Source organism: Benincasa hispida, chromosome 1, assembly GCF_027475165.1.
Source record: "Benincasa hispida cultivar pf3 chromosome 1, pf3_genome.v1.1, whole genome shotgun sequence".
Lineage (NCBI taxonomy): Eukaryota > Viridiplantae > Streptophyta > Magnoliopsida > Cucurbitales > Cucurbitaceae > Benincasa > Benincasa hispida.
The window spans coordinates 6,622,950-6,640,838 of NC_143478.1; the positions used below are offsets into that span (position 1 = coordinate 6,622,950).

Here is a 17,889-nt window from a genome sequence, read left to right on the forward strand (position 1 = left end):
AGATAATCGACTCATCAAATCTTTCTCAATCTAAAACTAGGCAGCCTATTTTAAAATCTCACCATTCGAGTCCAAAACTAAAAGGAAAAAATAGAAAATAAAAGACCAAACCCTATAATTATCTAATTTTCATATTCACATTTGAGTCATCACAAAATCTACCAAAATATAGTCCACTTGAATATCTTCAACAATTCAACGAACAAGTTCTTCATTTATTTTCATATTTCTCCCTCTGATCTTCTTTCTTCTTTTTTGATCAATTCGAGTCACTTATTGCATTTTATTAATTATTGTACTTCAACATCTTAGATGTTGTTTTTTTGTATTGTATTTCATACTATTGTCATTAATCTATATGCTAAATTTATATATCCTATATTTTTTAAGGAAAAAAAATGTATATTCAACGTATTAATTTCCTAATTTTTTATAAATGCACGTATCGTCGTATCATATCTCATATCATAGATTAAAGGAAAACAAATATATTTTAGAAATAATGCCAAGTGGAATGAGATGGAAACGTAAGTAAGTGAAAGTAGCGCAAAAAAAAGTCAGAAAAAAGGAAAACATATAATCAGCTAATGAAGCAAATATGATGAGCGTTTTGGACTCTCTGATCTTAATGGGTCCCACGCGGACCACATTTCCGGTATGAGTGGGCCCGCACTGGATCCCTACCGCCACAAACTTCCATATGCATTGCATTGCCCTCCATCAAAATCAACCAAAAAACACAACACTCATGCAAGCAACCAAAATTTTATTTATTTCTTTGTTTTTTAAAAAAAGAAAAATGAAAAAGAAAAAGCAATACTTTATTCCCATAATTGCCACCTTACCATACATGACTAAAAAATCAATTTTAACGACTTAGAATGTGTCTAGTAGAAAATTTGAAAATAATATATTCCATATATTTCATATTTTTCGAGTTTGGTAGTAGTTTTAAAATTTCGATTCTAATTTAAATAATTATTTTAAATGTGTTTGATAATAATAAAACTAATTGTAGTTCCTTATTTAATATTATTTGGCTATAAACTATTATTAATCGAGTTATAAACATGTTTTAGGTTTTTTTTTTTTTTTTTATAATTATTATCTTATAATATTATATAAATTTTAATATATTATATATTATACATTTTAACCTTTAAGAAATAAATTGAGTTTATAACATGACATACTGTATTTTAAAATTTTAAAATTTTATTTCTAGTATAATTTTGTATTTAAAATTTAAAGTTCAAAATTTAAATTTCATGAAAGTATAAAAATGTTGTTTCCAGATTTTTTTACTATTTGGATCACATAATTCGAAAACAACTTTAAAAAAGAAAATTTTTCATAGATAGAAAAAATATCAAACTATTTATAAAAATAGCAAAAAACACTGATAGACATCAACTTCTATAAGCATCTATCAATGATAGACTTCTATCAGTTATATCATTGATAGACAATGACTTCCATCAACCTTTATCAAAGAATATTAAGAGTTTACTATGTTGTGTAAATAGTTTCCTTCATTTTTTTTTTTTTTTTGAAAATCCCTTTTTAAAAAATAGAATTCGAGTTGTATATCAAAGACATGTTTACTGAACTCAATAAATCTAAAAAGATAAAACATAATCTAGATTGTCAATCAAATATATCCTAAATGACCAACTTGTTAATATGACGATGATAATAATATTAATTTAGGGACTAATTTATTAGCTTTATAAAAGTTTAAGGACTATTGATTTATTTATCTAACTAACCGATTCAAGCATAATTTAATAAATTAGCCAAATAAGCATCTTTTTCAAAGAAGAATATTAAATCCTCCACCTCAACATTATTTGAATTAAAAAAAAATCATACGACATCATAAACATTTTTCGATATATATATAGTGTCAATATATCCTCATGACATAAATTTGTATTATCAAAATTTGAAATTTGATCCGACGGATCTCATGTATTATAAAAATAATAATAATAAGCATGTATAGTTTATCTGTTATTTTATGTGATGATTAAAAATCAAAATATGCTTTATATTGTTTAAAATTTAGATAATGAATGTATTGTTTAGTAATCATTTTGTTTTTTGTGTTCATGTTTTAAAATTAAATCTATAGACTCTACTTCTACCTCCAAACTATATCTATTTTTTACCAATTGTTTAAAAAATCAAACAAAATTTCGAAAACTAAAAAAAAAAGATAGCTTCTAAAAACTTTTTCTTTTTTTTTTAGAATTTGGGTAATAATACAACTACTGTGCTTATAAATAATGGTAAGAAATGAATAGTAAATGGACTTAATTTTTTAAACGTCAAAAATAAAAGATGAAATGTTTACCAAACTGAATCAAAATAATAGATAACATTTTTATCCATCGATGTCAATGACGGTGACTAACAACAAATATAATCCAAAACTTGTGAAAATAAATAATAATTGATTTTTTTTATTTACCGTTTGAAAGTTTATCAAGTTATAATCAAATTTAATATTTAAACAAATTGTAATTTAACCTAATTAAGAACTTGTGCACACATAACAAAATAAATTATTTGTGACTATATATGATATACATTTATACACAATTTGATGGAATCATAAATCAGCATCAACTAAACTTTCCATAAATGCATGTTGGGCTTAAAAACTAGGTTTACTGGTATAAAAATAATGTTTCTTGACGTCTTTTAAGTGTTAAGTGTCACTTTTCTTAACGTTTTAAAAAACGTTAAGGAATTCAGTGTTAAGAATATCGATGTTCTCGATACAGAAAAAACGTCAAGAACAGTGACACTTGACATTTTTGAAATGTCAAGAATATTGATGTTATTGACAAATAAAAAACGTCAAGAACATTTTCACTTCATATGTGAAAAATATCAAGATATACTTGATTTGATACTGAAAAAATGTCAAGAATATAGGTTGACAAGAATAAAATGTCAACTGCAAGACTTTTTGACAGTTCACTTGTCAAATATATATATCTCGACATGCTTAATTCATCAAGTATGCTTGTGATTTTTTTTTAAAGAAAGATTAATATAGATATTTACCTCTAAATTATTCCTGCATTTTAATCCAACAATCACATGTGATATATTATGACAAATATCCATCAAAACAAATAAACAACCAAACACATTTTCAATCTTATGAACTAAAATTTTCTCCAATATGACAAAAGATAACATTATTCAATATTGTCATTATAAAACTTTATAACTCCATGAAGAATATGGACAGTCCCACATGGACATTTCTAAAAGAATATACGAAACATAATTTTAACAGTCAACCCAATATGAACGGTTTAAAAAATTACATTTCCAAAACTTCTTCAAAATTATCTATCTACCCCATATCTAAAAAATGCAAAACACAAAAGGTCCTATTATCTCTCTAACTTACAAATTAATCAAATAAGTTGAGGAAATATATATATAATGAGGAAGTTAGGGGTTTTAAAAATAGGAGAAGGTTTATTTTATTATTTTTAAGGTATAGGGTTTTAAAAGAAATGTATATATGTTAGGGTTACCTCATTAAGCATGTAAGGAAAATAGAAAAAAAAAAAAAAATGAGAGAGAAATCTCTTTCTTTTTCTCTTCGTGAAGTGTCGCATGACCCCCCTCTAGTTTTCGTTCGCGCCGCCATGAGGTCTAGTCGCTGACCCGTATTCGCCCGCCATCGTCCAACCCAACCGCAACGCTTCACTAGCCATCCGTCCACTTGGCTCCACCCGCTCGACACCAGATCTAGCCGTGTACTTCCTCCAAACCATCGTTGCTCAATTTAGTCGGCGTTGATTGAGTCTTCGCTATAGCTCCCCGTCCGACCGATTGATCATGCGAGTCGTCTGGGTGTGTGGCCGTGCAGGTCTGGCAACCTTGGTTTGTAGCTCATCCGGTTCGCGTCGTGCATCCGCCAACATCTGCGCCACTACCTTTTTTCGTCAATTGTCATTGGCCGTCTTTCTTCCTCTTGTTGGGAATGTCCTAGAACTTGCAGTTCGTGTTAAACATTCTATTTATTAATAATAATGACTTGTTGATTTTGCATTGTAGTGACATAAACAGAATCAAGTTAACGGTATATAACCAAAATGGTCTAATAAGTATATGGATGAAATTGGGTATCTCGTTCTGGTAACACTATTGGATGCGACATATTTTGTAGTTGTTACAAGAAGTTGTAAAGTGCTACAAACGATGTGATCCACAAATCGTTCGTGGTGAGACATGTGAGTGGAGAGCATCCGATGCAATGAGTTTGCATATAGATTGAACCATGAAAATAGGAACTTTTCTTTATAATGACCGTTTACTGTTAAAACTGACTATTTCATTTATCATATAATCTGGATTAACTCGATCTTAATCCTGAGCTAGTTATGAACTCATGTTTGTTTGAGATTATCCTTTGATCTACAAACGGTGAAAGTAGTCCAACAACATTGCTCAATAAGCTTACCATTTTGAGGATAAGACCGAATGAATAGCTGGGGACATAGATGGAATTCACTCTTACCCTATTTAGGGTTAGCAGATAGTTGTTCTCTTAAGTACTGATTCTAGATCTTGAACAATCGGGGCCCCGCCTTCTCATGATAGAGAAAGGATTTGATTCATAGAGATTGTGAATCAGAATTGTTCATTAGAGGGCCAGTAGGAACTTAAGGAACAAGATGTATTTACAAGGGTAAAACGGTAATTTTGACTTAGCTGTGATTACGAACAACCTGTGAATGATCGACTTACTGATTATAGTTATTAAGTGGACATAATATATCTACAGTGAGGGGAGTTCAATTATGGGCTATAGTGGAGTGTCCCATTAGTTAACGAATGAGGGTTAGATTGGACTAATGAATTTAGCCAATTAATCTCGAATTGTTAGAGCCCATGATCTGTAGGTCCGCGAGGTCACCCTACTAACTCGTAAATGATTAAGCTTTAGAGTAGCTTGAGAAATTAATTTGAAACGTCAAATTAAACGGAATAGGAGAATATATATTTAAATATGATTTAAATATATGATGATTATTGTGCAGAAATTAATTTAATATTTGATATTAAATTAATTAATATTTTAAATTAATTTTAGAAAATCATTTTTCAGTTTTATAAATCAAAATGGTTTTGAAATCAAATTTTGATTTTCAAAGAAAATTAGAAAATCGGTTTTGCATGCCTACAAAATGGAAAATATTGATTTTCCAATATCATCTTCTTCATGCTCACACAAAGTCCATTTCCTTCTCTTCATTAATACTCCAAGCATGAGTTGCAAGCCATGCATTTCTCTTCTTTGCATGTTTATCTGCAATAAATAAAGAAGTTTGAAGTGATTTGAAATGATGCTAACACATAAATTTTGAGAGAAAATTTCAGTGAAAAGAAAGAGTTATTCAAAGTGAGCTGCTGTGAGTTTTTCACTATTCTTCATCATTTCAAGCTATTCTTGAGTCCCACAACTCGGTCTAAAGCTCCAAGAGGATAGTGGAGAAGATCTTGAGGTGGTTCACGGTGATCTTTGGTGAAGACTGTTGCTGTACAATCAAGTTCTTAGATAGTTCTTCAAAGGCATGATCTTAAAACCCTCTTTTTAGAAGAGCATGCTTTAGTTTCTACCAAAATCAGTGAATTTGAATGCTTATAGATCTTTGATACTTCTGTTGCATGTTATCTAACTCTAACACCTCTATCGTGTGGAATTTCAATCACCAGCCACTGCGCTCAACCACTGTCATCCTTAGCCACTGTTTGTCTCCATTTGGGTGAGTTTTTTGTTTTGGTTAGAGGGATTTTTCGTACCTTAGTTAACCACTAACTTTTAGTTCTAATTTGTTACTACCCACAAATTTTGGGTTATAGGTTGGAGAATTCGGGCATTGTGGGCTGCTACCTAGTAAAATTTTAGATCAATTTGGTTTACGTCTAGATAGGGCTTCATGTGTGAAGCTCAAATGAAATTCCTGTTAAGCTACACTTTTATTAGGTGGGTTGGAGATGGTTGGGTTCGTGTTTTTGCAAGTGAGGTTATAATTATGGTTGTCAATTCAAGAGTTTCACTTAAGATAAGGAGGGATTTGGTTCGCTATTTACATGGACTGAATATCAAGGTAAGTTAACTACCGCCGGTTCACCCTCGAACCCAAGTATATGTTAATATAGGTCCTGTGTTGGTTTGGAATATTATGACATGCTTGTTAGTCAGTTGAATTTGTGGAAGTTTATGTTTATGCCATGGATCTTGATATTATGTTTTGATGCATGTTTGATTGATGGATGGATTTAGAGACTGTTTTGAAATCTCTTAAGCATGATTTATGACTATGACGGTATGCTTATGCGTAAGTTGAATTATAGTGGTTGTTAGCATTTTTACTGACCTATGCACATCGCATGTAGTGAGCCTTCGGGCTCACACTTTATGCCTATGTATGGTGCTCCCTTGGGATCACCACTTATATTTGTGACCATGTCCCTCTAGGTCACTACCTATGAAAGCATGTCTCCAGGTTCACCCCTTATGCTTATGCCTATGCCTATACCTACGATGCGTAATGTGCCCTTAGTCCTTATAGGAAGTCTAATAGTTGATATGGTGGGCTCAGTAGTGGGTTGCTTACTGGGTATTTTTATATACTCATCATTTTCTCTTCATGTTTTTCAGGTAAAGATAAAGATAGATCGGTGAATGACAAGAGGGATCCATGACCCGACCATTGGGACATGTTCTCGCTTCCGCACTTAGGTTTTATTTGATAGGGTCTGGTTTAGGAGTCTAGCATTTTAAAATTAATGGTTATTTCATTTATTCATTTGTTAATTTGTTTAATTGCAACTTATTCTAAGTTTGGGTCAGGTACCCCCAACGGTGTTTCAAGATTTTTTATTTGAGAACTTTATTTAATGAAATAAATGTTTTATTTCTTTTGTTAATTTTTTCATCGATAAATTTATTGTCAAGCCTATGCATGAATGTAGACTCCTATTAATGATATAGTTTATCACTAATAGACTCTATCAGTTGGATTTAAATTTTGCTATATTTGCAAATTCTCTTGAATTGTACTCTATTTATTAATACTATATATTTGATTGCTATATTTGCAACTGCCCTGTAATAGTTTATAGTCAACTTATTCAGTGAGTTGAATTCTCTACCAAGTACCAATCATATATCTCAACAAGTTTCTATTAAATTTTTTGTTTTCAAATTTTCTAAAAAAAAAATAAGTCTTTTAGGACCTATTTGATAGATAATTCAGATTTTGTTTTATGTTTTCATTTAAGCACAACAAATATCGTAGACAACTCGGATTCTATTTCTGAAAACTATTTTCAGATTTTGTAATCGAAACCGTTAACATTTTAAAAACAATATTGTTATGTTTGCCTTATATTCAGATTTTGGATTTTAAAATTTAAAAATTCAGAGTTATATGAAATAAATAAATAAAAACATTTGAAAATACGATATATCAGGTTATAAACTCAACTCATTTTTTAAAAACATAATACGTATTATGTAATGTATTATGAATTATATAATATTACTAAATAATTATTATATAAATTTTTTTAACATAAATCATATTCATAAATAATTTAATAATAGTTTATTGTCAACCGAATACTCGTAGATAACTACAATTAATTTTATGAAATACATTTTAAATAATTGTTTAAATTAGAATCTCATTTCTAATTTTATTTTTATTGAATCCCTTATTTTTAAAATTTTGTTTTCAAAATTAGAACAGTGAAACGAACATGGAAGGAAATTTATATAATATTTGTAAGTAAATATTTATTTCATTTTAGAATGGGGAACAAAATGGAAGAAACCAAAATTAAGACGTCGTAATCGAATAAGACTGTTTTAAAAGTATGTGCAAAAAAAAATCTCGAATATCAAGAACAAGAACTTCCATACATTATGAATTTGGAAGAGAAACAAACACGAGAATATTCATAAATATTCTCTAATTTCTATAACATCAAATAAATAAATTATCTTACAAGTACAATCACTCTGTCTAACAAATCCACAAAAAATTCCTCTTAAAAAAAAAAAATCCAACTTTTTCTTTTTATCTCCGCCATCAACGGCGGCGCTTCCGCGCGTGTTCCTCATGCGCCGCCATCTTCTTTCTCTCTCTCCCTCCCCTGTTCTTGAATGCCTCAGTCGTCACCTTCCCTTTAAAAAGTCCAAATCTCCACACCCACTTTCTTCATCTTCTTCTTCTTTCAATATGTCTTTCTCTCTCTCTCTTCATTGAAATTAAATCCACAGAGTTAGAGAGAGAGACTCTGTTTTTTAGGGTGTGGTTCTGTTGCTCGTTTTCCCCTGTTTCTTGAATTTTTCAATGGCGGTGAACCATTTCTCATTCAAAGCCGGTAGGCTAAATCTCTATACGATAACTCTGGTCACGATCCTCTGCGCAGTCTTTTACCTTGTTGGCGTTTGGCAACAGTCCGTCGGAAAATCCATCTTATTCGCCGGCAGAAATTACGCATGTACGACAACTACAGCCGCCGATGCCGCCTTCGAAAATTCCACCGTTAACGCCGTCGTCGATCTCGATTTCGCCGCCCATCACACCGCCGCCGACCTCCCTGTTGTCCAGAAAGCGCGTCGCCCTAACCTCCCTTCGTGCGACCCGAAGCTCTATGAATACACACCCTGTGAAGACCGAGAAAGGTCGCTCAAATTCGACAGGGACCGATTGATTTACAGAGAGAGGCACTGCCCGGTCGCCGGTGAGATTCTGAAGTGCCGGATTCCGGCGCCACCCGGCTACAAGGTGCCGTTCCGATGGCCGGAGAGCCGGGATTTCGCCTGGTTTTCGAATGTTCCGCATAAGGAATTGACAGTGGAGAAAAAGAATCAGAATTGGGTCCGGTTCGAGAATGACCGGTTCAGATTTCCCGGCGGCGGTACCATGTTCCCTCGTGGGGCCGACGCCTATATCGACGATATCGGAAAATTGATCAATCTCGCCGACGGATCCATCAGAACCGCCGTTGACACCGGCTGTGGGGTACGTAACGATTTTTCGACTATTTTCTGAACCGGCCGGTTTAAACCGGCCGCCTTGATTCAAATTCATTGAATTTACTATTTTGAAAATTCCAACAATGGGAATAAATGAGACTTTTCACTTGGCGAGTGCCAATAAAGAAATTTTAGTTTTCAAATTTATTTATTTTTTTAGAAAATAATATCCATCCAATTGCCCACAATTATCTTTTTTATTTCTTGTTTTTGACTGCCTTTTCACGTCTAGCATTCCACATACGGATATTTAGCTGGCTGAAGATATTTTTTTTTTTTTAAAATATAATTGTTGTTGTTATTATTATTTAAAAAATGTTATTATTATAATAATAATAATTAATTTGGTGACTAGTTTGACTCTTAATAGATAATATATGTAATGTTTACGTTCAGTGAAAAGCGGCACCGACCAATGGAGAAGTGCCACGCACGTCATGTATATATATATATATATATGGGAAAATATTTGTAAATAATTTTTTGTTATTTTAATTGGTTCTACGTAATTTTAATTATTGATGACAAATTGCTAAAAATTAGAGGCAACTATAATTTTGGAAAATTTCTCAGCAGGTATTGGTGCAGATGGATGCATGTGATTCTAGCTAATGGACATTAATTTTAGCCGACTGTAAACTATGAATTTTGTTAGGGGTGAAGTTATTTTCTTAAAAAAATGCTTTGAAATTTTGTCTACGGTTTTAAAAATAACTTTATTCTTTCAAAAATTGAATATTATTCCTCACCATTTCAGATCATTGTCGTACTGTTTCTAGTCTTAAATTTTATTTAACTTTTCGATTAATTTCTACCTCATATATATATTTTTTAAACATTAGCGAGAAGTCAATATTGGCATTTTGAAAGTAGGGTAGAGTCTAGGAGTGTTTTTTATAATTTAGCATTTATTATTTTAGTTACGTTTGAAGGAAAATATTGGCAGTATATGTTTTATACATATGGTAAGTGAGGAAGGTGCAGCTGAATTTGAGAAGAAAAGGGAATTTGCATTAAACGTATTGACTATAAAAAGCTCAAGTTGAAGGGGGGAAAAAAACTGAAAAATGGAACATAGTTTTTCCAAACAGGGTACAGAGCCTGTCATTACCTGCTTCCTCAATTTATTTTCACTATTATGTCTTTACATTTATATATAATTAAATTATATTTAATTAAAATTTCCAAAATTTGATTAACTTTGAAGAAATGAAAATAATGCTGTCAATAAATTTGTTAAACTGTTTCTGTATGGTAGTAATATTGCATTAAGTCCTTTAAAAAATAATAAAGAAAGTAGAAACCATTGTATTGAGAAACGAATGATTTGTTGTTGTTTGGTAAGGTGGCAAGTTGGGGGGCATACTTATTGTCAAGGAACATAGTGACAATGTCATTTGCACCTAGAGACACTCATGAAGCGCAAGTTCAATTTGCACTCGAACGCGGAGTTCCCACTTTGATCGGAGTTCTTGCTTCCATTAGGCTTCCCTATCCGTCTCGAGCCTTCGACATGGCACACTGTTCTCGCTGCCTCATTCCCTGGGCTCAATCTGGTATTTTTCTACGTCTTTCTTCCATTCCAAGTACTAACTACCACAGGTATTCTCATTCATTCATTTTCATTCCAAGTTATTTCATCTTCTATGTGGAGCAGATGGAATGTACTTGATCGAAGTCGACAGGATTCTAAGGCCTGGTGGCTATTGGGTTCTTTCCGGGCCACCGATAAACTGGGAAAATCACTGGAAAGGTTGGAACAGAACGACGGGGGATCTCCAAGACGAGCAGGCGAAAATCGAGGCTGTGGCTAAAAGCCTTTGCTGGAAAAAGTTAAAGCAGAAGGATGATATTGCAATTTGGCAAAAACCAACCAACCATATTCACTGTAAAAAGAATCGCAAAGTCTTTAAATTCCCCAACTTTTGCCAGGGACAGGACCCCGATACCGCATGGTTCGTAAACTGTTTGGCCTTGATTCTTTTTTTCTAAAGATATTCAAAGCTAAAAGCCAGAGTCGACCAGTGATCTCACTTTGGCAGTGATACCAAAACCAAAGTGATTAAAAAGTTTGATATCCAAAAAGATGCTCAAGGGATTGGGCTCTTTGCTTCTTCCATCGGCTATTTCTTTATTCTAAGCTTGGTTTTGTTTCCAAGAATCAACAGAAATCAATTCCTCATTTCGATAACTATACAGAGAGAACAGTTTCCATCTTTTTCAGTCATAATACTTATTACCTTGTATTTATACTTTTCTGTCTAAGTGCAGGTACACTAAAATGGAGCCTTGTCTGACCCCACTTCCTGAAGTGTCTGATATAAAAGAAACAGCTGGTGGGCAGCTGCTCAACTGGCCAGAGAGACTGACGTCTGTTCCACCAAGAATTAGCAGTGGGAGTTTAAAGCAAATCACAGCAGAAAACTTCACTGAAAATACGGAATTGTGGAGAAAGAGAGTAGCACATTACAAGGCCTTGGACAACCAGCTTGCCGAGCCCGGGAGATACCGCAATTTGCTCGACATGAACTCGTTCTTGGGTGGCTTTGCAGCTGCCCTAATTGATGATCCTCTGTGGGTCATGAACGTCGTCCCTGTCGAAGCGAATTTTAACACCCTTGGAGTCATCTACGAACGAGGACTTATCGGAACATATCAAAATTGGTATGTAGAACTAAAATGCATCCTTAACTGCAGCAAACTAAACTTGACAAATACAACACAAGCAAGTTGTAGTACTTTGTATTAGTGTGCTATATAATCACTTTGACTTGAAAATGCCAACTGATCTTAGGTGCGAGGCGATGTCAACTTATCCTCGAACATACGACTTCATTCATGGCGATTCGATCTTCAGTATGTACAAGGACAGGTAACTTAGACTGCATATTAAAATATTCTTCGCAAAATGCTTGAAAACTAACTTGTGAGGAAATTGTACCTGTGTTGCAGATGTGAAATGGAGGATATTCTGCTGGAAATGGACAGGATTCTTCGGCCACAGGGCAGCGTGATCCTCAGAGACGACGTGGATGTGTTGGTGGAGGTCAAGAACATTGCAGAGGCTATGCAATGGGAATGCCGAATCGCAGACCATGAGAAAGGACCCCATCAGAGAGAGAAGATATTGGTGGCAACCAAGCAGTATTGGACTGCACCTGCACCTGAAGAAGAAAATCAAGAAAAGCAAACATCTTCTGAGAGCTAGCAGTGTCCCAACGATTTGATTCAAAGTGCCATTCCTTTTACCTTTCTAATCTTTGCGGTCAATAACTCTGATCATAAATTCATTTTTTTAATACCCATTTTTTGTGAAGGGACTTTCGGAGGTTGTATCACAGTGACAAATTATTTTAAAAAGAAGAATTATTGAGGTACCAAATTGAAATATCAGTACAACATTTCAAACCCAACAAATAAACAGTCTGTATTATGCATACAAACGGATCATAAACTATCAAATTCACATTCAATCTTGAAGTCAACGTTTTACCACGAGCTAAGAGTCAGAGAGAGGCTCTCGAGAACAGCTTTGATGTTTGGTAGTACAAATGGCACAGTTACCTGTACTAAGTATAAAACTCAAATGTTGAAATTCTACTTTTATGGCAAACAATGAAAGGATGTAATATGGGAAATTTGCTAGAAATCTAACCTAACAGGGACATGGACCAAATGACTTTTGTCAAGACTTCAGATCTGACATAGAATAGTATTAATCAAGTCAATTGATTTAAACAGAATCATCTATTAAGAAGCATAAATTAAGATCACTCAAACAGCCCCTTGTTCAAAGAACTCTCGTTTCTTTTAGCCACCGACACACCAATAGTTTTCAACTATTCATATACATAAACTATATGGAGCTTGAGCACCTGTCTGCATTGTCACCCATCATATCCAGTTTTGGCTTCAATTCGAAAGTAGTTGGTGCAAAATGTTATACTATATTAACTCCACAAACAAGGCTTCTTGCTTGCCAGTGAGGCCGAGATCTCTCAACATCATTGAACCGTCTTCAACTCCAAAAGTACATCTCGGATATGGCCTTGCCTGTTCATAAAAAATTAGATGTGAAACTCGGATTGATTATTCATGATGTTATTGTGAATGTATTCGCTAAAATGCCATAAACAAACGGTACAAGTACAAGGGCATGGTTAAAATTTGAAAACGCTGCAGTATTATGCCAACCAAGTTAGCAACTGTTTTAGGAATCAACGGCAGGAGAAAATTTGCCAGCTTACCACTTTATATGTGCCAGGCTTCATAGCTAGTTTGTCATCAATGAAGTTGAAAAGAAGCTACGCCATAACAAGAAAGCCAAAGTCAGTTCAGTGGTCCTTTACATTTTAGTATTCTTTAACTATACCCTTCCCGTCAGTGAAGGTCAAAATTGGAAATATAAGCATCCAGCCTTTCGTTGCATGGTAGTTAGCAAAAATTTAGACGAGAAATGAAGCCACTTAAAAAGAAGAAGAATCAAAATTTATACTACCTTTTAGGAATTTGGAAGAGGAATTAGAAAATCTTCTTAAGTGAAACCTAATCATTTCTCTAAACTATATAACTCATTAGTATCGTGTAAAATTTGGATGAGGATTTTTTTTAATTATTTAAAAAAAAAAAACAAAAACAAAACAAAAAACCCTCAAGTGAAACCTAATTACTTCTCCAATTACTGTGCAATGTAAGATTATCACAAACTAATTTTAAACATTCACCAACAAGCGGCATAGTTGTTAAAATGTCAAAACAAAAAGGAGTAAATTGAAAAATATCATAATCTTAGGTACAAAAACACATTTGGCCTAAACAAAATTCTTGCAATCCTACTGAGCATCCATGAAATTTTACCTGAAGTTTGTCAGACTTGAGAAAGCGTCGTTCATGGCGGTGTCCATCTGGCAGTCGAAGAAGAAGGGTCATTGAATCTTTATCATTTATTTCTGGTTCCGGAGGAAATGGAGCTCCTCCTTGAGCAGCTAAACTTCTTACTGTCTCCTGTTATATCCATGGTGAATCAGAGGTTCAAGGATGAAAATCCATTGTTAATACTTGCTTATCTTCAAATATAGATAGAGAAGTTTGATCCATTATTACAAATATTGAAAAGGGATTAAATGATCATGAAGTTTGAACACAACATACGAGGATGATATTCTCAAATTGATAATGTTCTATATTACCTATGAATTTAAGAGCAGAAATAAAATGTGTGAAGGCTGTAAGTGAACCACATTAGGCACCATCAAACGCACATCAACAATGAACCAAGCATGAAAGGTAAATGAATACTCTTTTATTAAAATTTTGTTGTTATTTTCCAAGTAAAAAAAATAGGAATAAAACATGAAGTTCGGTGAAGGAGCATGAAATTAAATAAATAAATAATAGTCCAGAAATAGATAGGAAAATAGACTAATAACATTTTAAAAGTCATAGTTCAATATAAGGTCTATGGCTAAATACTCATCATCCCCAAGCATCAAACATGTCACAGTACAGTACATATAGCACAAATTACTGCAAGCTTAAACCATGGGAAACAGAATCAAACCTTTTGTTGCTGTCGTGATTGCTGTGTTGATGAGGATGGTATTGAGAAACATGGCACGGGTAGCAGATCACTGCCCTCACTTGTGCCTTGAATTTTATCCTTTTGCAAATGAGATGCCGGCATGGAGTTCTCTGAGAAGTTGTCAGAAACTCCCCTAAAAAGGGCAGCTTCAAGCAATACCGATTCACTTAACTCCTTGGAAGTGATGCCATCCCACTTTTAAGTTCAGGGAAAAAAAGAACATGAATCAAGTTCCCATAAAAATGAAAGACACGTTACTTCTTCCCTCATCAAGCATGCCAGAGGGAAGTTGGACGTCCTAACATATTCTCATAATATAAAGTACAAAGTCATTGTCATAAATGTTTGTGCATGAGTGTACGTGCCAATCACATATATATATATGGTAACAAATCAAGAGATAAACCTGTACCATATTACCTCTTTAGGATAAAAAGCACCTCGTTCATGCTGGTGATGAGTACTAGTTCCCCCTTTGCACTCCTAGGCATTTTGATGAACAGATAATTTTTGTGAAATAAAATACAGATCTAAGTCAGTGAGAAGCATAAAAGGCACAAAGGGCACAAATGACAAACAGTGACCAATACCTTTGGTCCACTGTTGCTAGGTTCTCTCCTTCCTATGCTTGTAGCTTCATCTTTGTTCTCTACCATCAGCTCACGGATTGCTTTCTCTTGCTCGGCCATCTGAAGTCAATTCAGCTTTTAAGATATGGACAAGCATCAAACTATCAATTTTTATTTTCTTTAAGAAAAGGGGAGTACAATACTCTCAACGACAATGAAACTGCACGAGCAAGATCCTCTTCCTCCTGCTGAAGTTGCCTTTGTAAGAGCTCAAGATCAGAATCCTACAACAGAATATGCAGATTATGTCTTTTTTTTTTTTTAATAGAAACAACTGCTTTCATTGGGAAAAAAAAATTAAAAAGAAATATAAGGGCATACAAGAAAACTAAGCCCACAAAACCCCTTAGAGAAAGGGACACTAGTTAAGATATTGCCTAGGGAATAATTACAAAAAGTCTTTGAAACCGAAGCCCAAATAGAGACATGAAACCTAACTAACAACCAAACCTCAATAGGGTCTCTCTCCACTCCACGAAACACTATGTTGTTTCTCTCCTACCAAAGATCCCATAAAATTACACACCCCCACAAACCAAAGAAAACAACCTTTATCTTTAAAAGGCGGATGGAGGAGGAACTCCTCTATCATCGAACTAGTATATATGTTACTAAAAATATATATATAACATACAATCAAGAACTAGCATATATGTCCAACAATGCCTGCAAGCATAGATCAATTTTTTCAACCTGTTTTGAAGCCTCGATAGCAGCTCTGAGCATTTCATCCTCGGTGTCACTCTCTCTTATCTGATTCCTGGATGATGAATTGTAATTTTCATCCAAAAAGTTGGCTCTCCATGCTTGATGAGAAGGTTGTGCAGGAAAGCTATTGAACTCTGAAGGAATTGGCCCCATACCTCCTGGTCGTGAATGTGAATTAGAAGATGGAAGGCCAAATGATGGATATCTACGCATCTGGTCAAAAAAATTTCTTCTATAATTTGGATCAAGAAGGTTTGATGGTCTGAAACTTCTGGCAGCATTAAAAAGTGGCCAAAGCCCATATTGTCCACCTTGACTCCCACCACTTGCATTAGTGTAGTTATGCTCTGGGTTGGTGGGTGCAACATATTGACTGAGCAAGAAAGAACAGAATAAAGAAAATAGAAGACATAAGCATTGTGTACAACTAAACAGATGAAGCCAGCATATTGCAAAATAAAAATAAAAGGAGGTAGAGACTGAAAAATACTAAAATTAGATAATGTGAAACTACATACTTGAAACTGTACCCTTCACTGAAATGAGAATTGACTGCTGCATTGACATTGCCTCTGTATTCCTGCCCACGACCATAATGTTAGATGACTAGAACTCTAACTCTAATAAGTTTAGGTAAAAACCCCAGGCAGCTAAATTTTCTAAGCTCACATTCAAGTTACATGTTTTATAGGTCTAGAGGATAAAACGACGCATACAATAGGGATGACATAGGAAATCAAATGATCGATATTCTATAGATCATGTAAAGATATTATAATTACGCAAACCTGTGTGACCATGATGAAGAATCCCAATAATAAGCAGAAGATGTCTCAAAGAAGAATCAAAGGAAGTTGAGCAAAAGGCAAAGTCCGTAATCTAATAACCATTATTGACATAAGAAATTAACAAAAATTACGCTATCTAAACTCAATTCATACAGAACGATATATAGACGAAACCATAAAATCAAATTGTCGTCATATGAACTTTTATTCCAGCCATTGTCTAAGGGGCAAAAGTAAATCAAGCATTACCTTTCAAATTTCACCACATTACTCTCTCGGACTCTCAAAACAAAGCGATTGATAACCAAACAAGGAAGGAACCAAATGCCGATTAATAAAAGAAATCATAACGAAGTCAATCTACCAATGAAATGTGGCTTAATCAGAACAATGCAGTAAATCGGAGAAGCGGCTACATAACGAGAACAAAATTAGATTAAAAAAAAGGTACGAGATCGGAAAATTATGAACTCGAACAAGAGAATTGGACCTCGAGCTTGCGCAGGGCGAGAGACTCGGAAGCGCCGGTGATTCTCATGAAGGTTTCGACCGCTTCTTGATCCGGCCGGAACATTGCTCCGAATTGTCTCGGGAATTGGCAGAGGCAGAGAGAAAGAAGGGATTTTGGGTGGACTTGTGGAAGAAGAGTGCGATACGCTATGTATATATATAGACGAACTACAAGATTGCGCGCCTTTTTGGTTTTGTTTTTCTTTCTTTTGTTTTGATTGAAAGGTAAAGTTTCGGACAAATTGGCCTATTGTAGGGGAGGCTTTTTGACTATTCGATTTTTAACTTTAAGGTTGAGTTACATTATCTAACCAACTTACCCTAACTCTCCCCAATCTCTTTCTCCCTTTAATATTTTTAATGGTTCCACCCATCGATCTTCGTTGGTGATTACCATTACTCAAGAAACTCGTATTGAAGAGATCCTTGAACGGAAGTGGATCATTCAAATTCCATTAACTATTGAAAACATAATTTACAGTAAACATACAGTAGATAAGGATTTTGAAGTTAACCTACAACATGCTTTTACAAGAAAAAAAAAAGAGTTCAAGATATATTACCCTAAAACCTTTCTTCACGTAAAAC

General features: G+C 34.1%; 2 protein-coding genes across 2 annotated transcripts; one reads left to right on the forward strand and one right to left on the reverse strand.

Moving 5' to 3' along the window:
- The first annotated feature begins 7,940 nt into the window (after positions 1-7,940).
- On the forward strand, positions 7,941-12,467 carry LOC120074632 (S-adenosyl-L-methionine-dependent methyltransferases superfamily protein). The gene is made up of 6 exons (XM_039027816.2): positions 7,941-9,071; positions 10,431-10,641; positions 10,743-11,040; positions 11,357-11,749; positions 11,880-11,957; positions 12,038-12,467. The coding sequence occupies exons 1-6, from the start codon at positions 8,397-8,399 to the stop codon at positions 12,291-12,293; spliced, it is 1,911 nt and encodes a 636-aa protein (XP_038883744.1). The 5' UTR covers positions 7,941-8,396; the 3' UTR covers positions 12,294-12,467.
- Positions 12,468-12,765: 298 nt separating this feature from the next.
- Positions 12,766-17,560, reverse strand: LOC120074639 (UBX domain-containing protein). The gene is made up of 10 exons (XM_039027828.2): positions 17,282-17,560; positions 16,522-16,583; positions 15,989-16,376; positions 15,439-15,519; positions 15,257-15,355; positions 15,087-15,149; positions 14,646-14,861; positions 13,943-14,089; positions 13,333-13,389; positions 12,766-13,138 (listed from the first exon to the last, which is right to left on the reverse strand). Exons 1-10 carry the CDS (start codon positions 17,363-17,365, stop codon positions 13,031-13,033), a joined length of 1,305 nt encoding a protein of 434 aa, XP_038883756.1. The 5' UTR covers positions 17,366-17,560; the 3' UTR covers positions 12,766-13,030.
- Between the last annotated feature and the right edge of the window lie 329 nt (positions 17,561-17,889).